The sequence below is a fragment of the Letharia columbiana genome, assembly GCF_014066305.1.
Source record: "Letharia columbiana isolate WasteWater2 chromosome Unknown Sc0000007_s0, whole genome shotgun sequence".
NCBI classification, from domain to species: Eukaryota; Fungi; Ascomycota; class Lecanoromycetes; order Lecanorales; family Parmeliaceae; genus Letharia; species Letharia columbiana.
The window spans coordinates 805,054-824,240 of record NW_023501043.1 but is presented as its reverse complement, the minus strand read 5'-3'; the positions used below and the strand labels follow the sequence as shown (position 1 = coordinate 824,240).

The window sequence follows — 19,187 nt, the reverse complement described above, 5'->3', positions numbered from 1 at the left end:
GCCATTTCTTCCAGCCGTCTTCCTTTAGTGGGCTACGTCTTTTTAGTAGGGGCTTACTCAGCGAGGTGAGCATGTACGGGAATGACTCGGCTATCGACTCAAGGCCCCTCGGTACCAGTCACGGCCGAGGGGTGGGAGGGGGGCCTTGCACCCAGCGGGGTGGTGTTGGCGGAGGCTCCGTTGGTGCAGCTGGTGGCAGGATGTGATTGGCCATATACGTTACACATGTGTAGGTAGCGATAGCCCCGAGGGTTGTAGGGTTTATTGCGATTGAACCGATTGCAGTAGAACGGTTGAGGGTTTTGGGTATTTTGGTGAGAAGGTGTGGGAGTAGCACCACGATATGCCTGGGGTAGAGCCTGGCTCGGGCGTGAATTGTATGGTGGGTAGGCTCCCGGTTGGGTCGGCGGGGGTCGCTGTCTCAGGATTCGATTTTCTAAGTGATTGTCGGGTGTTCGCTATGCATGGGCATCGTCTTGACAAAGCTGAATCCTACCATAAACGAAGATCTCGTGGAAATGGCGTACCGATTGGAAGGTGTAGGTAGTTGACAGGTCAGAAATGTAGCAGCGGTAGTCCGATAGGGCTTCTTGAAGGGGTAGGGCAACTGTTTCATGGGTAAAGAAACATATGATCTGGCTATAGACCTCGAAGCATCGAAGAAGTTTCTTAAGTCTCTTGGTCTCCTCATCGCCGCCAGCGAGGCGGTTAATGAAGCTATTGGATAGCTTGTTGAGGTGTTTAACATCGAACGTCCCGTGGTAGATTTGTTTGATGTATTCCAGGCGACACATCTGGCTGTAGGTCACACGAGCTCTACCACCATCTTAAGTTGATGCTGTCGAAATGTGGCCCCCGCGCATCCCAGCCACCATGTTTTTGGCCTGATTTTGTACTGTATTTAGGACCTGGCCCCGGAGAGGTTTTGGAGAATTAATCCGTCCGTTCTACACATCACATACCTGAAATTCTAACAGATGCTTCTCTTTCTCTCGAGTATCACTAGCCTCTAAATGCATCTGCAAAATGTATAGCACCATTCCAGGTGACCAGGTCAGCGCTTCGCTTTTATCCGAGCACGGCCTACCTCCGACTGCAATTGCAAGATATATACGGCGAGAAATCAGCAACGCGCTCATCTCCTGCTCAGGCAAGTTGTGAATTCCAAAATTTCCGTGATCACCATGCAGTCTTTACTGCTGCCATGTGAAGGCTTTTCTAGCGCATTCACTGACATTTAAACATCACCAACCTCCCGAATTCTTCCTCTTTATACATTCTCCATCTTTCGTCGACTTCCTGCTACGTTATGCAACCAATTCCATGCTGATGTTACAGGCGTTGTGACAGGCAACAGCATCACGTCTTTCAAGAAAGGGACTCAGTTCGTATTGATGCTTTTCTTCTGCTTAGGCGGCCTTCACGTACTTCAGCTGCGTGAATCTCTACAGAACCCGTGGTCACTAAACCGTCTTCACTGCAGCTATGTGAAGGATTCCCTAGCGTCTTCTCTAATGCTTACAGATCTCGCAAATTCCGACTTGTTTCTCTCTCTACGTTCTCCCTCTTTCATTGACTTCCTGCTACGGCATGCAAGCGATTCTATGCTCATGTCACAGGCACTGTGACAATGAGCAGCATAAAGTCTTTCAAGAAAAGGGACTCAATTCGTGTTAATGCTTTTCTTCACGTACTTTAGCTGCGTGAATCTCCAAAGAACGCGCAGTCACTAAGCAATCTTCACTGCTATTTTGTGAATGATTCTCTGGCGCATTCTCTGAACCTTAGATATCACGAACCTTCTGGATCCATTCTCTCTATATATTCCCCATCTCCCATCAACTACCTGCTACATTCTTTGGGACGTACGTTTTCATGATGTTACAAGCCCTACGACAGATTGCAGCATCAAGTGTTTCAAGAAAGACACTCAGCGCACCATCGTGTTGATGCTTTTCTTCTGCTCAAAGAACTCCCACGTACCTCAGCTATATGAATCTCCACAGAATCCGCAGTCTTCACTGTCGCCGTGTGAATGATTCCCTAGCACATTCTTTGATGCATACAAATATCGAACCTTTCGACTTGTTTCTCTCTCTAAGTTTTCATTTTTCACTGACTTCCTGTTACGGTGTGCACTCACTCCTTTGTTGATGTTACAGGCCCTATGACAGGTAGAAGCATCGAGTCAAGAATGGTTTAAAGTCTCTTGCTAAGCGAAATGCTTCACTTGGTTATGGATGAAGAGATAACAACCAAGTCCTTCGTATGCGACGAGAGAGGAGCGACAAAGAAGGGAAAATTGTCATTCTCATCCTCACTAGCCCCCAGTCCCACTGGAGCGAGAATTTTTCAGTCAATCAGGTGGGAGTATCCCCTTGTCCGTCGAGCCCTCTCTTTTTTTGGACAAGAAGCGTGAATCTCTACAGGTTGCGTAATGTACATGCGGTTTTCACTACCGCGGTGTGAAGGCTTCCCGAGCGCATACCCAAATAATTAAAACTCTCAAACTCTCCGGACTGACTTCTGTCCACAGCTCAGTCCTTACACCGTTCTCTTACTGCATGTCTCTCCTAATAATGATTCTGGAATGTCAAGGATATTACAGCATCAAGCATCAAGTCTTCCAATCTGCTCCACCATCAGCTTCTTACTTTGAAGCTTTACGGAGCTGATGCGAGCAACCTTGAGCCATGTATGAAGCATCTGAGCGCCTATTATTCTCTCTTATACCTCGGCCGGAGTTTTCTAGAAGGTGAAAGAATGAAGGAGGCTTGACCTGGATTGCAAACGTGTCGGACACTTCCACCCTCTCATGTCAACTGGGATCCAAGTTTGAAAACTTAGATTTCAAAAGCGCAATTACGCGTCACGATCTCGTCAAGGCGAGTGGGTTTCTTGCTCTCAATTCGCCTATGCTATGTCTCTTGTTCTGATTTTCGGGACTCTACTTCGAATTGATCGATCGATGAAGGAAAATCAGATACATGTTGCAAATACTTTGCCATCTCTTTGCTAAGCCTCAGCTACAATTTACTCATCTTTATTAGCAAACCAACAAACGAGATGTCGTCAAGGTCAGAAGATTTGGAAAAGTCTCTCAACCAAGGGCGCCGGACCCATAGATCTGTTTGGCGCTGGACGGTAACGCAGAACACGTCCTGAAGAGAAAGAGGCTGGGGATTCTCAGACCAATGTCATGGAAAGTCCGGTTTCTTGACGTGTTGACTGGCTCCAAGAAACCGACCGACGTTGTCGTTCAGGCGGGTCATACCACCCAGTGACAAATGACCATACACCGGAATTACCATGCGTAATGCGACGACGAGGAAGAAGTATGTATATACGTACCCCACGGTAAGCTGTTGCACTTTAACAATTTTTTAGGCACAAACCTTCTGCTACATATCGCAAACTTCTTTGGAAAAACATCAGTTGACTCTGCAAGCCAAGAGCACTCTGTATGGCATTTTCAGCCAGCTCGAAGCGTATGAAAAGCCTAAGGCTTGGGACTCAAGACTCGTTCAAGGAGGTGGTGCGAAGACGCTCGGTAAGCACTGGAAAGGCACTTGTGGTAAGTCTTCTTAGTCTGGCAGCTCAGATTCTGTAACTGAAATACTGATGCTTTGTAACAGCTTACTTGCACGACCTTTTCGAGATGGATCTTATGGGTCGGTGCGAACCTGGCAAGGAATACTTTTTCACCGACAGCATCGATCACCATGACCGTTTTCAGACTCTGAAACTTGACTTCGAACGTGAAGCAAATAGAGCCCGTTGGCCAAAAGTATTCGAATCTCACCTCAATGCCATGCCTACCAAAGTTCTGTGCAAGAGACTCGACACGCTCTATAAGACTACTCCTCAAGCCGTACGAATCCCACGTGTAGGACGTCGCACAATGGCAGGATATACTCGGGGCAACCTCCGTGAGCAACCTCCTCAAGAACCACGCTCACCACCAGGCACACCGGGCGTGAATCGCGTTGACATCGAGCTACCGCTGCCGCGAAAGAAAAAGCCATGTTCACCAACCTCGCCGACGTTTCCTAAGCGCGGTGTTCACTATCACCAGTTCAGCGGCTCAGGCAACGATACCGAACCTTTCCACTGCAGCGGCATCCTGCACTCACTGCCGCCTCAAGAGGAGATCCCGGGGTGATACCTTAACTCGATGATGAAATACTTTGACCCTTTAGCCCTCAAGTTCACGGGCCTATCAGTTGCAGGTTCTCACAGCAGATATCGACATCCTCAAAACATACCACCACAGTCCGACAGCATCTGAGATCCTTTCCAGTCCTCACCATCTGAGGGGAACACTCCATCCGTGCCCTACAAGCCAGCCGGCGCCGACTACAACCTCAGTGTCGGAAATGTATGAAGGATTGATTGATTAACTATGGAATGGTATGTAGGCTACTTATATACCATGTGAAGCCCATGCTAATTTGCCACCTTGAGGGGTAGCTACAACACAGGTGCTGCAGCAAATCTCAACACACCCCCATGATGCAGCATCTGGCCACCCCCATGCTGCAGAATGGCTAAGCCGAAATGTGTGTGCTTGAATGATCTTCGAAGTCATTACCCCTCGAAGTCATAGCCAATTTGGCCTGGAACTTTCGTGCCTGTTCTGCACTCTTTCCTTTGCGTTTTGCTTGTTCTTTCATTAGTTCTTTGAACCAATCCGGAGCTAATTGTGGGTGTTCAATATAACAGTTATCGCTGCGATGACCGAATCCACAGTGCTCGCATTTCTCTCTTTGAGTGGCCTTGTTTGTGTTGACGATTGGCTTCGAGAACCATTTGGCGTGCTTTTTCAGCCGTGATTGAGGGCGTAACAGCCCAAATTTGAATGAGATACTGGTACTCTTGTGGTAATGATATGGAGAGACAGAGAATCGTACGGTTGTTCGTATCGAGTGTGACCTTTGTGGCATCGATTTTCTCTTCGAGAACCTTGATGTGAGTAAGATACTCGGGTATTGTTTTGAATGCTTTGAATTGAAGCGTGTAGTACTCTTTTGAGAGACGCATGAACTCGGAGAATCCCGTGGGCTGGAGTATGGTTCGAAGTCTTGTGAGCATGAGGTAGCCGTCATTGAATTCGGCCTCCGTAAGCTTCTGTTGAACACCTGGACTGATCGTTGGAGTCATAAGATCGGCTGCTTCCTGGGATTTCTCTTCCCAGTCCTTCATTGCCTTCTCATGTTTCTTGATAATTGGGGGAGATATCTCTGTGTCCTTCTCTGAACTGGCCATTGCCGTAGTGACTGTAGAGTCTTCAGACTCGAACGGTGTTTGTGTGTATTTCCAAAGCTTCTTTGAACGAAGCTCTGCACGAATGTTGACGAACCATGATCCGAAGTTTTCTTCGGACAGGAGGTCGAGTTTGTGATCACTATCCTTTGATGTGGACAAATCTCAACACTCAGTGATATGCATCAGGTCGATGATGATGCCCAGGTCAATGCTGGATGCTGGGCTTATGAAGGTGTGGTTTTGCCCGTTGGCATGATTATGCTGGGGAGATGGTGGAGCCCGGTGGATGACACCGGGTTGAAGAGACGCATGAGGCCGTTCATCTTCTGGAATATGGACAAGGATCGAAATATCAGATGACGAGCTTGCGGTAGAATTGCCATCCTTGTCTGAGGAAGAGAGGGATCTACGTGAGTACATGGCTACAATGAGTTTGCCACGGATTCGTGAGGAACGCCGAACTCTTGGGCCGCGTTCAATGGAGTATTAGAACTGCAACCACCTCGCCACTCTAAATATATACACCTCATCGCAAAGTAAGTATACTTTAGTGCTCCCCTCCATGTCCTACCTCTTATGTCCTACTTATGACTGACTCTTGCTAGCAGAATCGAAAACTACCGGACGAACCGTGAGCACAAGAGGATTGGTAAGTCACAATCCGTTTTTAGGTAATGCTCTGAAGTAACTGACCCATTCCATAGATCGTGTCACCATCGTCAACGCTCAGAGCGTACAGGCTGCCAGCATTCCAACTGGTGTGACCGAAGCCGCTGAGGGAGGTTTTCAAGTCCTCGGGCAAGGCGTCAAGAAACTGGTGCAAGCCATCTAGGAGCTCCGTCATCTTGGAGTCGAGTACTTGATCTTGTTATTACCTCACATCGTCTGTGTAGGAGACCAAAGCGCTGGCAAAGGTTCGCTAGTCGAAGGAATCAGCGGAATCAAGGTTCTCTGCGGAGCTGGTACCTGCACAAGATGTCCCTTGGAGATAAATCTTTGCGAGAGCACTGATCCGGAAGAGCCGTGGACATGTAAGGTGTCACTTCACAAGAAGTACATTTACGAAGGCAACCTTATCCCCGGTAGAGTCTGCGCGAAGGACTCCAACAAATTCGAGGGTGCTACACGTGCTCGGCCACTAGGACCGTGAACCCTTCAGGAGAGCGAAGAGTTTCATTTTGCCACTCTGACGTCCAAGGATGAGGTCGAACATGTCATCCATTTAGCTCAGCCAGCTACCTTGAACCCAGGTAGCCCATGAGAGAGGCACCGCCCAAGCAACCCGAACCCGAACGAGCAGCAACAAGTCAGGCTTTCCCCGAATATCATCCGTTTCGACATCTCTAGCCCCGAGTTGCCCAATCTATCCTTCACGGATTTGCCCGGGGTGATCAGTGACTCCGATCAGATACGAAGAGTATGGTCGTCACACTCCCTTCCGCTTGGTCAAATTTGTCAGGATGGGACGATACAAGCAAGGGCGGGGAAGTTTCAAGGAAGAACGGCGGAGACTCAAAGAAAGAGGAAGGGCCGGTGGGTGTAGGGGTAGATGCAGGAGCAAGGACGAAGAGGCGGGGAATCGTCACACATTATGCCAAATGCTAGCATCGGTGCTGTGGCATGCCATATCCTGGCATTTGTTTCATGGCATCCGAAAAAGCTTTACAACATACCATATCCAGATCTTCCCCGTGCCACAATAGTAGCAACCCCTGTGATAATTACGACCCAGAGCACATGTTCATAGATGATTGCAGTGCTAAGGCGGGACCATAATGTAGCTCCACCTCTTGCCAGCCCATGCTGCCCGCAGTGACCTTAAGCGATGCTGACGAAGAAGAGGAAGAGGAAGAGGAAGAGGAACACTCGAAGAAGGCGGCGACTGACCCGAAGAAGGTACGCTAGACGGAGATGGCTTGGTGAAGGGCTCGAAAAAAGCTATTCGAACATTAGATCACGGCAGGCTGCTGCTACCGGCGTGCTGATTTATGTCTGGACCCACTCTTCGAGCCTGCATTTGTCCATAGATTCAACAACAACCCCCTTTCTCCATGATGTAATCATCGTACCAGCTTTCGATCCAGATTCGGTGTAGCTGTTATTTGACTGCTTCGGTTCCTAGATCTTCTTTGAGTAATCAAGCAAGCAAGTCTCTCGCCATGCCCAAGACTACTGCTTTTCAGGGCAAGTCAAATATAGAAACTTACTCGACCCAGAAGTATGTAGTGGCGATTACGAAGCTCGGCCGCGTGTAGATTGTCTTCAAGTCGTCTATCAGCTAACAAAGCGTTTAGGACGGTAGGATCGCTCAGCAGGAAGCTTAGGTGGCTAGCTTCGAAGATAAGGGGGTGATTATCAGTTCCCTTCTTGTTTAGAAGCAGCAGTGCTTACGGCAATCGATGCATATCAGCTTGTGATGCCGGCGCGTAACAAATCTCCAAACGAGAGGGAGCTGGTGGTGGAAAACGAGAAGCTCGATCGTCGCAAGCATGGCTATATCAAGACAGCAGCCCCCACACCTTTACAGGACACGGCAACTGATGAATGCGCAATGCAGCAAATTGAGACGATCGATGAAACTGGCGGGATTCCGTAGGCAAGAAAGATGGATTCGTAATCGATATGCCACGAAGCAGGTGTGGTCGCGAGGAATGTCAAGGTTGAGAGGATGTTCAAGAAGGGTTGCCGTTTGACTTTATGGGCATTGCTGGCATTGCCGGTATTGTTGCATTACTGACATTGCTATGAATCTCTTCTCTCTGCAATCGTAGGGTTGTTCAAAAAATCTTGGCCTAATCATGGCTAAGATCATAAGATGGGGGTACGAAGAGCTCTTGACGGACTCTTGTTGAAGTCCAGAGAGGGCCATGAGGGCGGGCCTACATGTCCAGTTGCGACCCTTGATCGAAATTCCTCTTTCCTTTTCAGGGTCGTAGGGTGTAAATGAAAACTGGAGGCTGTCACAAAGAGTGTGGTAGAAGTCACTATTGGAAGCGGCAGGGCAGCACAGCAATTGTTTTGAGCGGAGATTGTTGTAGGTATCCTTTTCAGGGAGTACCTTCGACGTTCCACAAGTCGTATATGCCCATCAATGGGATTCGGTTACCGCTACGGCGCCAGTGCCCTTTGCCGTCCACTGGACCCAGCGTCCAGCGTTCCACCTCTTTTCGCAGCTTCACTCCGTCATCCATCTGACAACGCCCCGGTCCCGTCTTCGCCCTCTCCTGCCTACGCTTCTTTCGAGCCTCTCTTGTCTCGCTCTGATCTTCGACACTTCTTGCAATAACCGCCGCCCGGATTCTGAGACCCTCGATGCCCTTCTGGTTTGGGCACCGCAGGTACGGACCCCTCATCAAGATCATCAATACATATTCCATCATCCTTTGCATGTACAATCCTCTGTTTCTCTTCAGCCTCTGAAAATGTGGTATTAGATTGACCCAGTTGAAATGCAGTCTGACTGAGGACCAAGAATTTCCCACCGTTCTCATCGTCGCGTGTGTCGTCGATCGATGAAAGCCAGGTAGCTTGAGGTCTGTTCGAGCCAGGTGAGGCTATGGGCGACGGACTCATTCGCGTAGAAGAAGGAAGACATGGCGGAGATGCGGTCATGTTCGAGAATCGATTCTTGTACGTGATTGGGGAAATAGGATGGAGAGAGCGCGAAGACGCCATTGGGGGCTGTGTGTAGGCGCGTGCAGAGGCTTTATTGGCGTAGACACCCGGTGGGAGAGGAGCAGTCTTATACGACGATTCTGAAAGGACGCTCGAGGCTTGAGTCTTTCGAGAAGGAGAGAGGCCAGAGGAATCATGTTTGGGAGTGAGCGAACCGGAGCCAGTCAACAAGCTATCGAGCCGTTGCTTTTGAGACTGTTGCTGAAGTTCATTCTGCTTTTTCTAGCGAGAAAGTGCGTTAACATTATGAGTACGTATCCGCACAGCGAGATCTCGAGCCTGAGTCCTGACCGATGCTTACCCTTTTGTATGCCTAGGTATTCATCCTGTGTCGTCCTTCTTGAGCATCTTTTTGACTTCGGGGTTGTCCCGATCTGAAACGCGCCCTGCAGACGAGTGTTGGGATTGAAGCCTTTTCAATAGTTGGCCTGGTGAGGGTCTAATACGCTCCGTCAGCGCCTTCAGTCTAAATTGCTGACGGGTATAGCAGAAGGATAGTAGAGCCTGCTCTGGTTGGGGTAACCTTACGCCATATTGAGGTATATCGGCGCCGTCAAGCTCTCGAAGCAACAGTGGGTAGCGATTTCTCTGTGAGGTGGGGTTTGGGAGCATGGTGAGGTGAATGTAAACAAATGTCCCATCACGGAAATGGTTCCGAACCACAGATTTTACAATAATAACTTCGTATGCAAAAATGGCAAGAATCCACTCACCCCGTTCTTCGACCTGTACGAGTTTTCAGACACGTCCAAGTTTGAAAAGGTGAGATCTTCATGACTGCGCTACAGAACGTCGCCAATACCACAACGCGTGATATTAAGCTGGAGGGGGTGGACGGGCGATTTCCGTCGTGTACATTTTCCCCATATCTATGATTGCCACCGTCTTATCTCCGCTTATACTACTTCATTTAACCTTCTGTAATTTAGGATCGCGTCCTCATCAGTCCCCTCAGTATGGGCTGGTGGGGAGGAAGACATGTTACTTGTGAAGAAGGTGGGGCGAATTACTAATTCATACCCCAAAAAATGTAGGGGTATGATTCGGTAAGGATTCATACTTTTGGGGTATGATTCGGTAATTAGCCCGAAGAAGGGGAGACCTCACGGCTACCAGGAATCCAGGATAGAACTCTGAGTTGGCTCTTGATATGTCAGACAAGAAAATTTGGTCCACTCGCTACCAGTTGCCTAGCATCCTGTCCAAATCCGATTCAAAGGCGATGCGGTGGAGTTGGGTCCGCAAACCCAAGTACCGCCTCAAAGTTCTAAAAATAACAAAAAACCCCCGAAACAATTAGCAAAAACATGATGTCATGCCGGATACTTTTTCTGGGGGGGTATGACGGAATTGTGGCTCGGCAATATAATGTTCCGGCCCCCCCCCCCAAAAATGTAGAGTCTGAGTACTGAGGCTAACGATATCAAACCGTACATGATCTAATCCCTAGATCTCAGTCATACTTGATCTGCCCATGCCTGTGACGTGGTTGCCAACAGGCTTCCAAATTCTCTTCTTTTGGTCTCCTGTACGGAGTAACCATAGCACGTGGATTTCAGTGTGGCGGTCATACCGCTTGGCACAAGGTTCGCCCGGGATGGAAATGCCCGGCAGGGAATAACGTCTCGGCGTTAAGCTCGAAGGACTTTTGTCAACAAGCTTGAGGATGGCGCCCATGTACTCCATGAGGATCCTTATGGACCTTCGAAGGAGTCGTCAGAAAATCCTCGAATCGATGTCAAAAGAGGCCGACTCGGCGAGCTACTAGACTGTCTACTTACTCAACAGCTACTTCACTGATCTAGAGGCTGGCAACGAGATCCACCTGTACGTGGTGCCGGCTACGAACCCTCTGACAAAGATTCCTACCCGGGGGTCTGCTCTGCACCTGTTTAGCAGCTGCTACGCGTTGACCGGGTCCCAATTCGTCAGCTGCAGTGGGCGTAAACTACGGTCCGGCACGTCGGAGGAGCCAAGAGATCTCAAGGGAGCGTACATTTACACATGGGTGTACGAGCGGATTCTTCGATTACGATAACATTCAACTACGTACGAGCGAAAATCGGACAACGAGACGCGCCAGATCGAGAGTTAACGCGTCCCCCTCGAAGAATTCGGTATCATCGACATGACGGCGAGCCCTACCCCTCTCAGTCGACTCATACCTCCCCCCCTCGCTGATCGGTAACTCTCCCCTAAATACCACAAATACCCGGCTCCGGCCACAGACGAGCCGGCTCGTTTACGAGAATTGTATGGAGGTCTTCTACAGGAAAGAGACCAGGCAAGAGAGCTGATCGAATGTGCTTGGAAAATACCCCTTGACAGCGGAGTCGGCGAGTACAAGTGATGGCCGTATACCTCCCAGCCAGCTATCGACGTGCGAATAGGCCTCGATTAGGTCTCGTATCCCTACGGGAACCGAAGGAAGAGCTCAATTTGGGTTAGATTCCCGGCTTCGGTTTGATAAATGTCACTATTCTCTCTCTTACGTGATGGCATACAATGGCATACTGGGTGTCTGAGTGTACATGGAACAGAGAGGCTAGAGCTTGGCCCTGAGAAACCTCGAGGAAAAAGCTTCGGGGGAGTACATTTCTGGTTGCAATGGAGGCTTTGAAATTTCTCAACATAGTGTACATAGCCGTGATTCTACGGGATCACGATTATCTGCCGTACCTCAAATGGCGTACGGATGCCGGACATGGTCGTAAGGCCGTCTGGGCTACGCCTTTCAGTGGAAAGGGGTACGACCAGGGGCTCGGCCCTCCGATGTAGGAATGACACACACACACACACACACACGCACGTCACTGATCTAGATCAGATCCTGGCATATTACTTGGAGGGTATTCGCGTACAGGACCTTTTCGCTCTCTCTGCGCCTGTACAGTTTTCGAAAGATCTCTCTATCCCCGGAATCAACGATGAGATACCGTATGATGACCAATATACTGCGGACGAAGATGTTAGCAGTCTGCCTTTGGTCGAAGCTTACAAACATTGGTCGTATGGTATAACTCGATCTGTAATGTTCTTGACGAACACACTTGAAGTCCAATGGGCCAAAAACAACCTTATTGTACAGCTCAAGCCAATAAGAGAAGAAGCAACTGATAGTACTCTAGAGTATACAGGCCAGAATCAGCTGTATTAGAAGCGAGAGCGAATGATGTATCCTGTCTAATAAGTGCAACTACGATCCTTTCTTTGTAGATAATACCTTCTGCACAGAAAGAGCAGTTAGTAGCATTGTCAAAATTTGTACAATCTGCATATCGTGTAACAAAGTTGTCGACGTTGCTGATGTTGCCAGAGCTGCTGGTGTTGCCAAAGTTGCTAATGTTGCCGATGTTGCTAGGGCTGCTAAAGCTGCTGGTCGGGTTGCCATTGGCGCCAACTGCGCACGAGTGCTAAGACATGTCAAGATGATGTTGGACCGGGGTGTTTGGAATATCACTGATGCGGGGAACTCTTCCATTGTAAGGCCCCAACTTGTGGGCAACGATCGTGTACTGACAAGGCCCAGAGGAGACTTTCGCGAGGCTTTCGAAGTCGATGATTGTACTGAAGCCGTGTTCAAGGAAAAGGGCAGCTAGTGCTAGTGAGCTATGTGTCGTTGCATTGGCTGTACATGAATGCGGACGATATCTTGTAACGCAGTGGGGAGAGTGGTGCTACGTGAAAGTCATGAAGGACTGGACTATACCACGCAACTCGTGTATTTTGGAGGTAGCTGATACCGACGCAGTTAATCGTAAAAGAGAATAGCCCTGCCACCTTTAAGAGTAGCATGTCTTCATTTACCAAACTCGTTATTGAGTTTCATCTTGCATCTTGCCTCGTAACCTTGATATGAAGATTCTGAAGCAAGCACATAGCTCGCTACCATCTTGCGATGACCATAATGCGCTCCCCAGTCCCCAAGCAAGCAGTTATAACCACGCCCCCACTTGCCAGCCGGAACGCATTGCACTAATTGCTCAGCGGCAGCTTCTTTAGCGGTAGCAGTAGCGGCAGCGAGGGTAGTGACTAGTTGAGCCCCCTCCTGGACAGCCTTTTCTTCTGATCAGCATTCCTCTGTGCGGCCCGTTCGATGGCCTTTTGGCGTCCTGAGCATCAATTGAATTTGCGATAACGATCGTCAGTGGGCGGCAGCAGCTCTCTTTCAAGCGGCCTGATCGCAAGCCAGATCCGGGGGTGCCTGACGCTTGCCTTTGCCTACTGATGCCTTGCTTGTAGATTGTTAAGCGGTCCCTCTCAAAACGGCTGGAACAACTGCGTGCTATTCATGAAGTTCATGGTGTCTCCTGCCGTGCGTTGACTCTGCACACTCACATTGAGAGCTGTGTCTTGAGGATGAGCCTGATTCGCGTCTTCGAATTAGGACGGGAATGGGTTTATGTGTCGAATAGACACGCCCAGCAGGCTATAGGAAAGGGTAGGTCCTGGGATGAGAGTTTGAAACAGGCCCGGATGACCCCGTCGGTAGCGATGCGAAGTTCGAGCGTGGGCTTTCGAGCTCTTCCCACTGCTCCTTTGTCCAAATTTCTCGACAATGTGCCAAAGTGGATACCAGCGGTGGTGGGCATCTTCTAAGGTCTGGGCAGAGCTGTATTGGCCCATCAGATGGGGCATGATCGATGCCTCCTCTTTATGGGCTTTTTTGTAGCGATTGCCGCTACCTGCTGCTACCTGTTACCCCTACTCTGAGGACAAGGCTCATCCTGTTGACGTGTTTCGGCTGCCCAAATCATCCCCTCGCCTGTTTCCTTGATGTCGGTGTAGCCCTGCTCCTTTTTTCGAGTCAAGCTACCATCGTCTCTTATCTGGATTGGGCGACAGGTAGGAGGTATGGTTGTGGACTCAGCAATCGCCGTTCGTATCCGGAGATAGACATGACTGTGTTGGGGTATGGCGCAATGTCAGGCGATTACGAGCAGTGCTAAGGTGGCGTCAGAAGTTGGATAGCATTTTGGTTGTGTATGGCTTCGATATTCGAACAAAGTTTGGCTTGCTTGAAGAAACGAGGCTTTCTGGTATCTTTGATTCTAATAGGTAAAGTCTGAGAGGGCAGGCGGATTGAATGTGATGAAGGTAGAGATTATGAGGATAAACGCCCGATCGTGCGCCCCCTGTTCGGTAGCGCGGATTTACTGAGTGATTCCCTGTTCGCTTGAGTTAGCGAGTGATAAAGAGCAGCTGTCGATTATACCCACTCTTAAAGGCCTCTACATGCTCTCTCAATCTGCTGCTTAGTCCTCTGAACAGGGCCGTGCGAGATATGATCTTCAGCTCCTGTATCGTGTGGCAACACTCTTCTCTCTTGTTCCGTTGATCATCACGCATGGCTTTCACCCAACCCCTTGACACTTTTGCCGGTAATTTTGTGTTACCTGGGAGCTCCTCTCGATTGTTGCTCTTATGTTGGTTCCCTCACAATCGCTTTTTTGACCTTAGCTTTTGAACCAGACAATTGCGGAAGACTCTGGTACCGACGTCGCTGTAGGTCACAATCTAACGTATACGTCCTTTGCGTTCGTCTTTATACATGTTCTTTTGTCTTCTGGCCAACGCCCGCCCTTTCGTTGCAGGGCAGTCCGTCATGAGGTTTAAGTGGGACGACGAGATGAGTGGCTGCTGAATAGAGCTCCATTCGTGGCTTGCGCAAGCTGCTGTAGCCTGGCAAGATACAAAGCTCCTCTGTTCCGGAAGAGACGACGGGCAGGGTGGGGACCTGGAGAGTCCGTAATAGAGTCAGCTTCTACACTATGAAGGTGAGAAAGGTATAGGATATTATCTCGCCATCTACCCACATCCACGTTGCTCAGCAAGATTGTTGTAGTGCCATAACAACACTGCGGTTCATCTCATGAAGCGCGGCCACTGCGGCGTGGTTTTCATCGAGCTAGGCCATTTGCCGTTAAACAACATCTTCTCACTTTTTTTACTGCAGGGGTAAGGTATCTCACTCATTCTCTTGTCTTCATTATTGTTGGCCACCTACCCGGCTTCAGGTTATGTGCACTGTGCCCAGGCAGCATGCTCCTTTGAATATCGGCGTTCCCCTTTGAAGGAGAACACCGCATGGCGGATAGCTTGTAGAGGATCGTCCTCGTCACTTTCTCGATTTCCGGCCGCCTACACCGCACTACCTGCTCAATAGGGTCACATTACATACATGGTTGCTTGCAGAACTTCCTTGTCCTAATACGTGTCACTTCCTCTTTCTACAGCCGCGTACAGGGCAGTCTCCGAGACTTCGCCAAATTGTGCTTCGCTGCAAACGATAGATTCCTGCATTTACCAGGTCTCACTTTGTGAGTATTCGTCCCTGATTGCAGTCACCGCTCTGACTTTTAGCAGGTTTCGGTAATCCCCGATCTATCGACCCGCAGACTAAGCCGCCGCGATGGCTCCCTCCCTCTCCGCTCTACGTGCAAGCAACATCTGTCTAGCATCTGTCATATTCAATTCGCTCACGAAAAAAAAAAAAAAAATGCAGCAATCGGCTAAATGCAAGATCTTGGGAGCCTTGGATCTACATGCACAAACGAGATCTGTCACAATCTGTGTCTTTTACATCGCCTAAGCCGTCATCCAGACCGCCTGCGCGACTTGGCCGAGGATACCATGGCTGGCCTGCCCTACGCTCCTGCAATTGTGAACCCCGCGATAATACGGGCGACGCGAAGCCGTACGATCATTCTGCAGGAAGCGCATGATTTCGAACGAGAGTAAAGGAGTCATGGCATGAGACTCTTCAGGCGGTAGCCGACAAAATAGATCTACCCTCCGACAAAAACGATAGCCAGTTCAGCCATAAGTGTCTCAACAAAGCCCAAGTCGCTCCTGTCTTGGTTGCCTCTTCGGCTCTCGACATACCTTTCGGCTATCCACTCTATCTCAGCAGGACTTTCATTCATCCCTCAACTCCTTTGCCATTCCGGGAACAGCCAGTCCGTTAGCCTTCTGGAAGCATCTGAAAAGACTTATGAAAATGCCATCGAGTACATGCAACAAATCCTTTGCGCTGCAGGTAGGCCATACGTCCTTTCAACCAAATTTAGATCCTGACTGACTCACTCATAGTCTCTAGTGTCCACACACGCCCCACTGGATGGCGGCATCTCATATGACCAGCGTACCAAAAGCCAGCTCATTCGTGCCGTTCGTGAGCGCAACATCGCTTGCCATTGGGAGAGAAAGCGAAAGACAAAGGCCCACATGGCGGCGGACCTCCATGAGGATGATGCTATTACTAGGTCTCTATCTAGGCGGTCAGTATCGGCACAAGAGACGATATCTCAGGAAATAGATCATTGCGCCGTAATAGTGTCAATCGTCCGTCATTCGGGTGCCGCCGGCGATGACTTGGATGCTGCTAAGCTCCGGGACAAGAGAGCAGTACGAGAACAGGCCGACCATTTTATATCTCGATACTTCGCGGTCGACAAACGTCCCACGGTGACTCCCATTGTTCTTTCTCATTGGAGTGCAACGAAGCCCATCCCGATTGCAGGAAGGAGTCTGCTCCATCGTGCCTTATCTTCTTCACTAGGCGCACTATCTTCCGGAAGCAAGGCGTGCATTCTTCTACGCTCGGTATCAGGTCTATCCACGAATCTCCGACATTGGAGAAATGTTCAAAATGCATATCCTAGGGTTCAGATTATCTTGGCCATACGAGAAGACGCACACCATCTACGAAGTGGCTTCAGAACCAGAAATTGGTGTCGATTGCGTGAGACATGGGACGGACCTTACGAGGGGCGTTTCTGGTCGGTCTTTCCCGTGGACCGCCTACAGGGTGCCGCTACCGATTGCAACGCTTTCGGTAATCTACATCTGCGTCGGGCATTGGCAGAAGCAGATAGAAATCGACGTAAAGACCCTCAACGCTGTGAACATAACCGCAATACCTGACAATGGGAGTCGGAAAAGCATTTGGCAGCGTTGGCACAAGAGCCCGCGGCAGTCTTCGCGAGGGCCAGGGGATCGAGAGCGTAGTGCTGAGCTGACGCCATTGTCGGGGGAAAAGGGCCTGATGAGGATAAACGAGCGCCATCGCTACTACCTACGCCACACGGACATCGTTCAGCTTTCGAGGTTTAACCAGATGTCCCTTCGCACGATCTTGCAATGCTGGCAATGCTGGAAACCATCTTCGATATCCAAGTTTTGAAAGAAAATCCAACTGGTGCAATGTTCTCTGCCTCCAAGATTTGAATGTCGTAGAGAGAAATCGGTTTAATTAATTGCACTCTTGTGTGGAATGGTCAATCCAACCCATGCTTCTCTATCTGCTCTTCTCCGATAATATATCCTTTGCACTTCACCAACTGACATTTGTAGTGAAGCGCAGTTGGCGTAATTTGACAAGGTTGTGATAGTAGGCAGCCAGTCTCTTTTCCATCCATCTATGAGGTCTCCTTGGATACCAAAGCCCGATCGATTCCCAGTGAGTAAAGGCGGACTCTGAAATCAAACCCTGCCCAAGAGACACATGTGAGTCCCGTAAACATGATTACCAAAACAACTGCAGTGCCATGCGAGAACCTTGGGAACAGCGTTGTAATCGATCCTCGACTGTCAAAGTCAGGGTTTGGTAAGATGACTCGTACACTGCGTCGGCTTCGTTGGAATATTAATCTATGTAGTAAAAGGGAGCCTCTCACTCAGTCGCCTTCTTCCATGCTTCGCGAAGATTAATAAGAATTTTCTTTCTCTTCTACGGCAGCGTATTCAAGTTTTAAGGATGCCGGCCAGAGCAGCTGTGAGTCTGGCGCTTGCGAATAGTGTTCTAATGCCAAGCTCGCTTTACTTATTAAATGGCAGGCTTTACCCCTCTATTCTTAATCATTGGGAAACAAAAAAGTTCCCGCAAGCACCCCTCTCTCGAAAATTGAAAAATGAAACTTCTAGGATAACTTTACAACGATAAAACTTTGTTTTGGGGCGCGGGCATCCCAGGTAGTGATACGTTGCCAAGAATTCAAGGTTCGTAACGAAATTTGATGCCCCCCTTAAGCCCCCGGACAGCCTCGTACTATTTCCGAATAACATCATAATAATTTTCAATATAAATCTAAAAGTGATATTTATTAAATTGAGAATAACGTATTTATACTTCTATATTAATTGCGCAAAATTTAAATCGCTTTTAATTTCAATATTAGATTATTTTCTTTAATAATTCACGTAGATATCGAACTTTGATTTAGCGCACATTTTTTAAAAAACTAGGGTCCCGGAGTTGGTTTCTCGCAAACTCGATAATGTGAAAAAAATCTTTTTTTTAGTCTATCTTTACGAAACTTTACAAATTATACTTAGATTTAAATTGTATCATTGGCGCTATAGGTTGCTATAAATTTATTTTATTATGCACGTATTCAGGTAACGTTAAAGGTAGTAAATTGACTAAAGTAAAATAAAGTTGATGTACGAATTTTGGTTGCCTAATCTTTTGGAGTACCCGTGTTTAGATCGAAAATGAAGAAATACCCCTGTATTCTTAGTCTAGAATTAGTGAAAAAATCCGAAGTTCCCGATTGGCACTAGCCTCTTAGCGAAAAATTGAAAAATGAAACTTCTAGAATGAACTTTACAACGATAAATTATAATTTTCTAAAATTTTCATAATTATTAGAAGATATAATAAAGATTATAATTTTTAATTTTTAGAATATTTAAATTATCTACTATATAGTAAAATAAAAATCTATTAAATTCTTAAGATTTTTTTAATAAGTCTTGGCGATTATAGAATAGCCGAGGTAACTTTTCAACGTAAAGCGTATATTCTTAATTCATACTGTATCTTACGATATCTAAATTAAAAACTTCTAAAATTCTTAAAATCAATTTATTTAGTATTATGAGAAAAGATTATAAAAATTGTAGATTATAAAGACTGGTGGTTGTAAAGCTATTCAAGAAATTTCAATTTTTGGTTTTCGAGGGGGGGGGTGCTTGCGGGAACTTTTTTGTTTTTTAATGATTAAGAATAATATAGGGGTAACTCGTACGTGGTCTAGCCAGCAGCTCCTCATTAGCTAGAGGTTTTCTCCCCTCTTGAAGTGACAGGTTCACTGCCCGCAGCCTTCTTGCCACTCACCAACCATCTTCAGTCTTGATTACAACGCTCTTTCGAGGAGGGTGGCTCGACTGCATTAGCTTTCGTGTTAGCGAAAGCGGTGACTTCCTCAGCTGTGAAACGCTTTTGAAAGGTTAGAGTATGTCGT

General features: G+C 48.1%; 5 protein-coding genes across 5 annotated transcripts; 2 read left to right on the top strand and 3 right to left on the bottom strand.

The window, feature by feature from the left end:
* Positions 1-3,309: 3,309 nt before the first annotated feature.
* On the top strand, positions 3,310-4,162 carry HO173_003260 (uncharacterized protein; the record flags this gene model as incomplete). The annotated part of the gene is made up of 3 exons (XM_037305187.1): positions 3,310-3,357; positions 3,388-3,574; positions 3,636-4,162. 3 exons carry the CDS (start codon positions 3,310-3,312, stop codon positions 4,160-4,162), a joined length of 762 nt encoding a protein of 253 aa, XP_037168052.1.
* Positions 4,163-4,722: 560 nt separating this feature from the next.
* HO173_003259 (uncharacterized protein) lies at positions 4,723-5,265 on the bottom strand (the record flags this gene model as incomplete). The annotated part of the gene is made up of 1 exon (XM_037305186.1): positions 4,723-5,265. One exon carries the CDS (start codon positions 5,263-5,265, stop codon positions 4,723-4,725), a length of 543 nt encoding a protein of 180 aa, XP_037168051.1.
* A 162-nt stretch (positions 5,266-5,427) lies between these two features.
* Positions 5,428-5,685, bottom strand: HO173_003258 (uncharacterized protein; the record flags this gene model as incomplete). Its single annotated transcript, XM_037305185.1, has 1 exon — positions 5,428-5,685. The coding sequence occupies one exon, from the start codon at positions 5,683-5,685 to the stop codon at positions 5,428-5,430; it is 258 nt and encodes an 85-aa protein (XP_037168050.1).
* A 2,808-nt stretch (positions 5,686-8,493) lies between these two features.
* On the bottom strand, positions 8,494-9,473 carry HO173_003257 (uncharacterized protein; the record flags this gene model as incomplete). The annotated part of the gene is made up of 2 exons (XM_037305184.1): positions 8,494-9,112; positions 9,469-9,473. The coding sequence occupies 2 exons, from the start codon at positions 9,471-9,473 to the stop codon at positions 8,494-8,496; spliced, it is 624 nt and encodes a 207-aa protein (XP_037168049.1).
* A 6,467-nt stretch (positions 9,474-15,940) lies between these two features.
* On the top strand, positions 15,941-17,125 carry HO173_003255 (uncharacterized protein; the record flags this gene model as incomplete). The annotated part of the gene is made up of 3 exons (XM_037305183.1): positions 15,941-15,979; positions 16,033-16,407; positions 16,502-17,125. The coding sequence occupies 3 exons, from the start codon at positions 15,941-15,943 to the stop codon at positions 17,123-17,125; spliced, it is 1,038 nt and encodes a 345-aa protein (XP_037168048.1).
* Between the last annotated feature and the right edge of the window lie 2,062 nt (positions 17,126-19,187).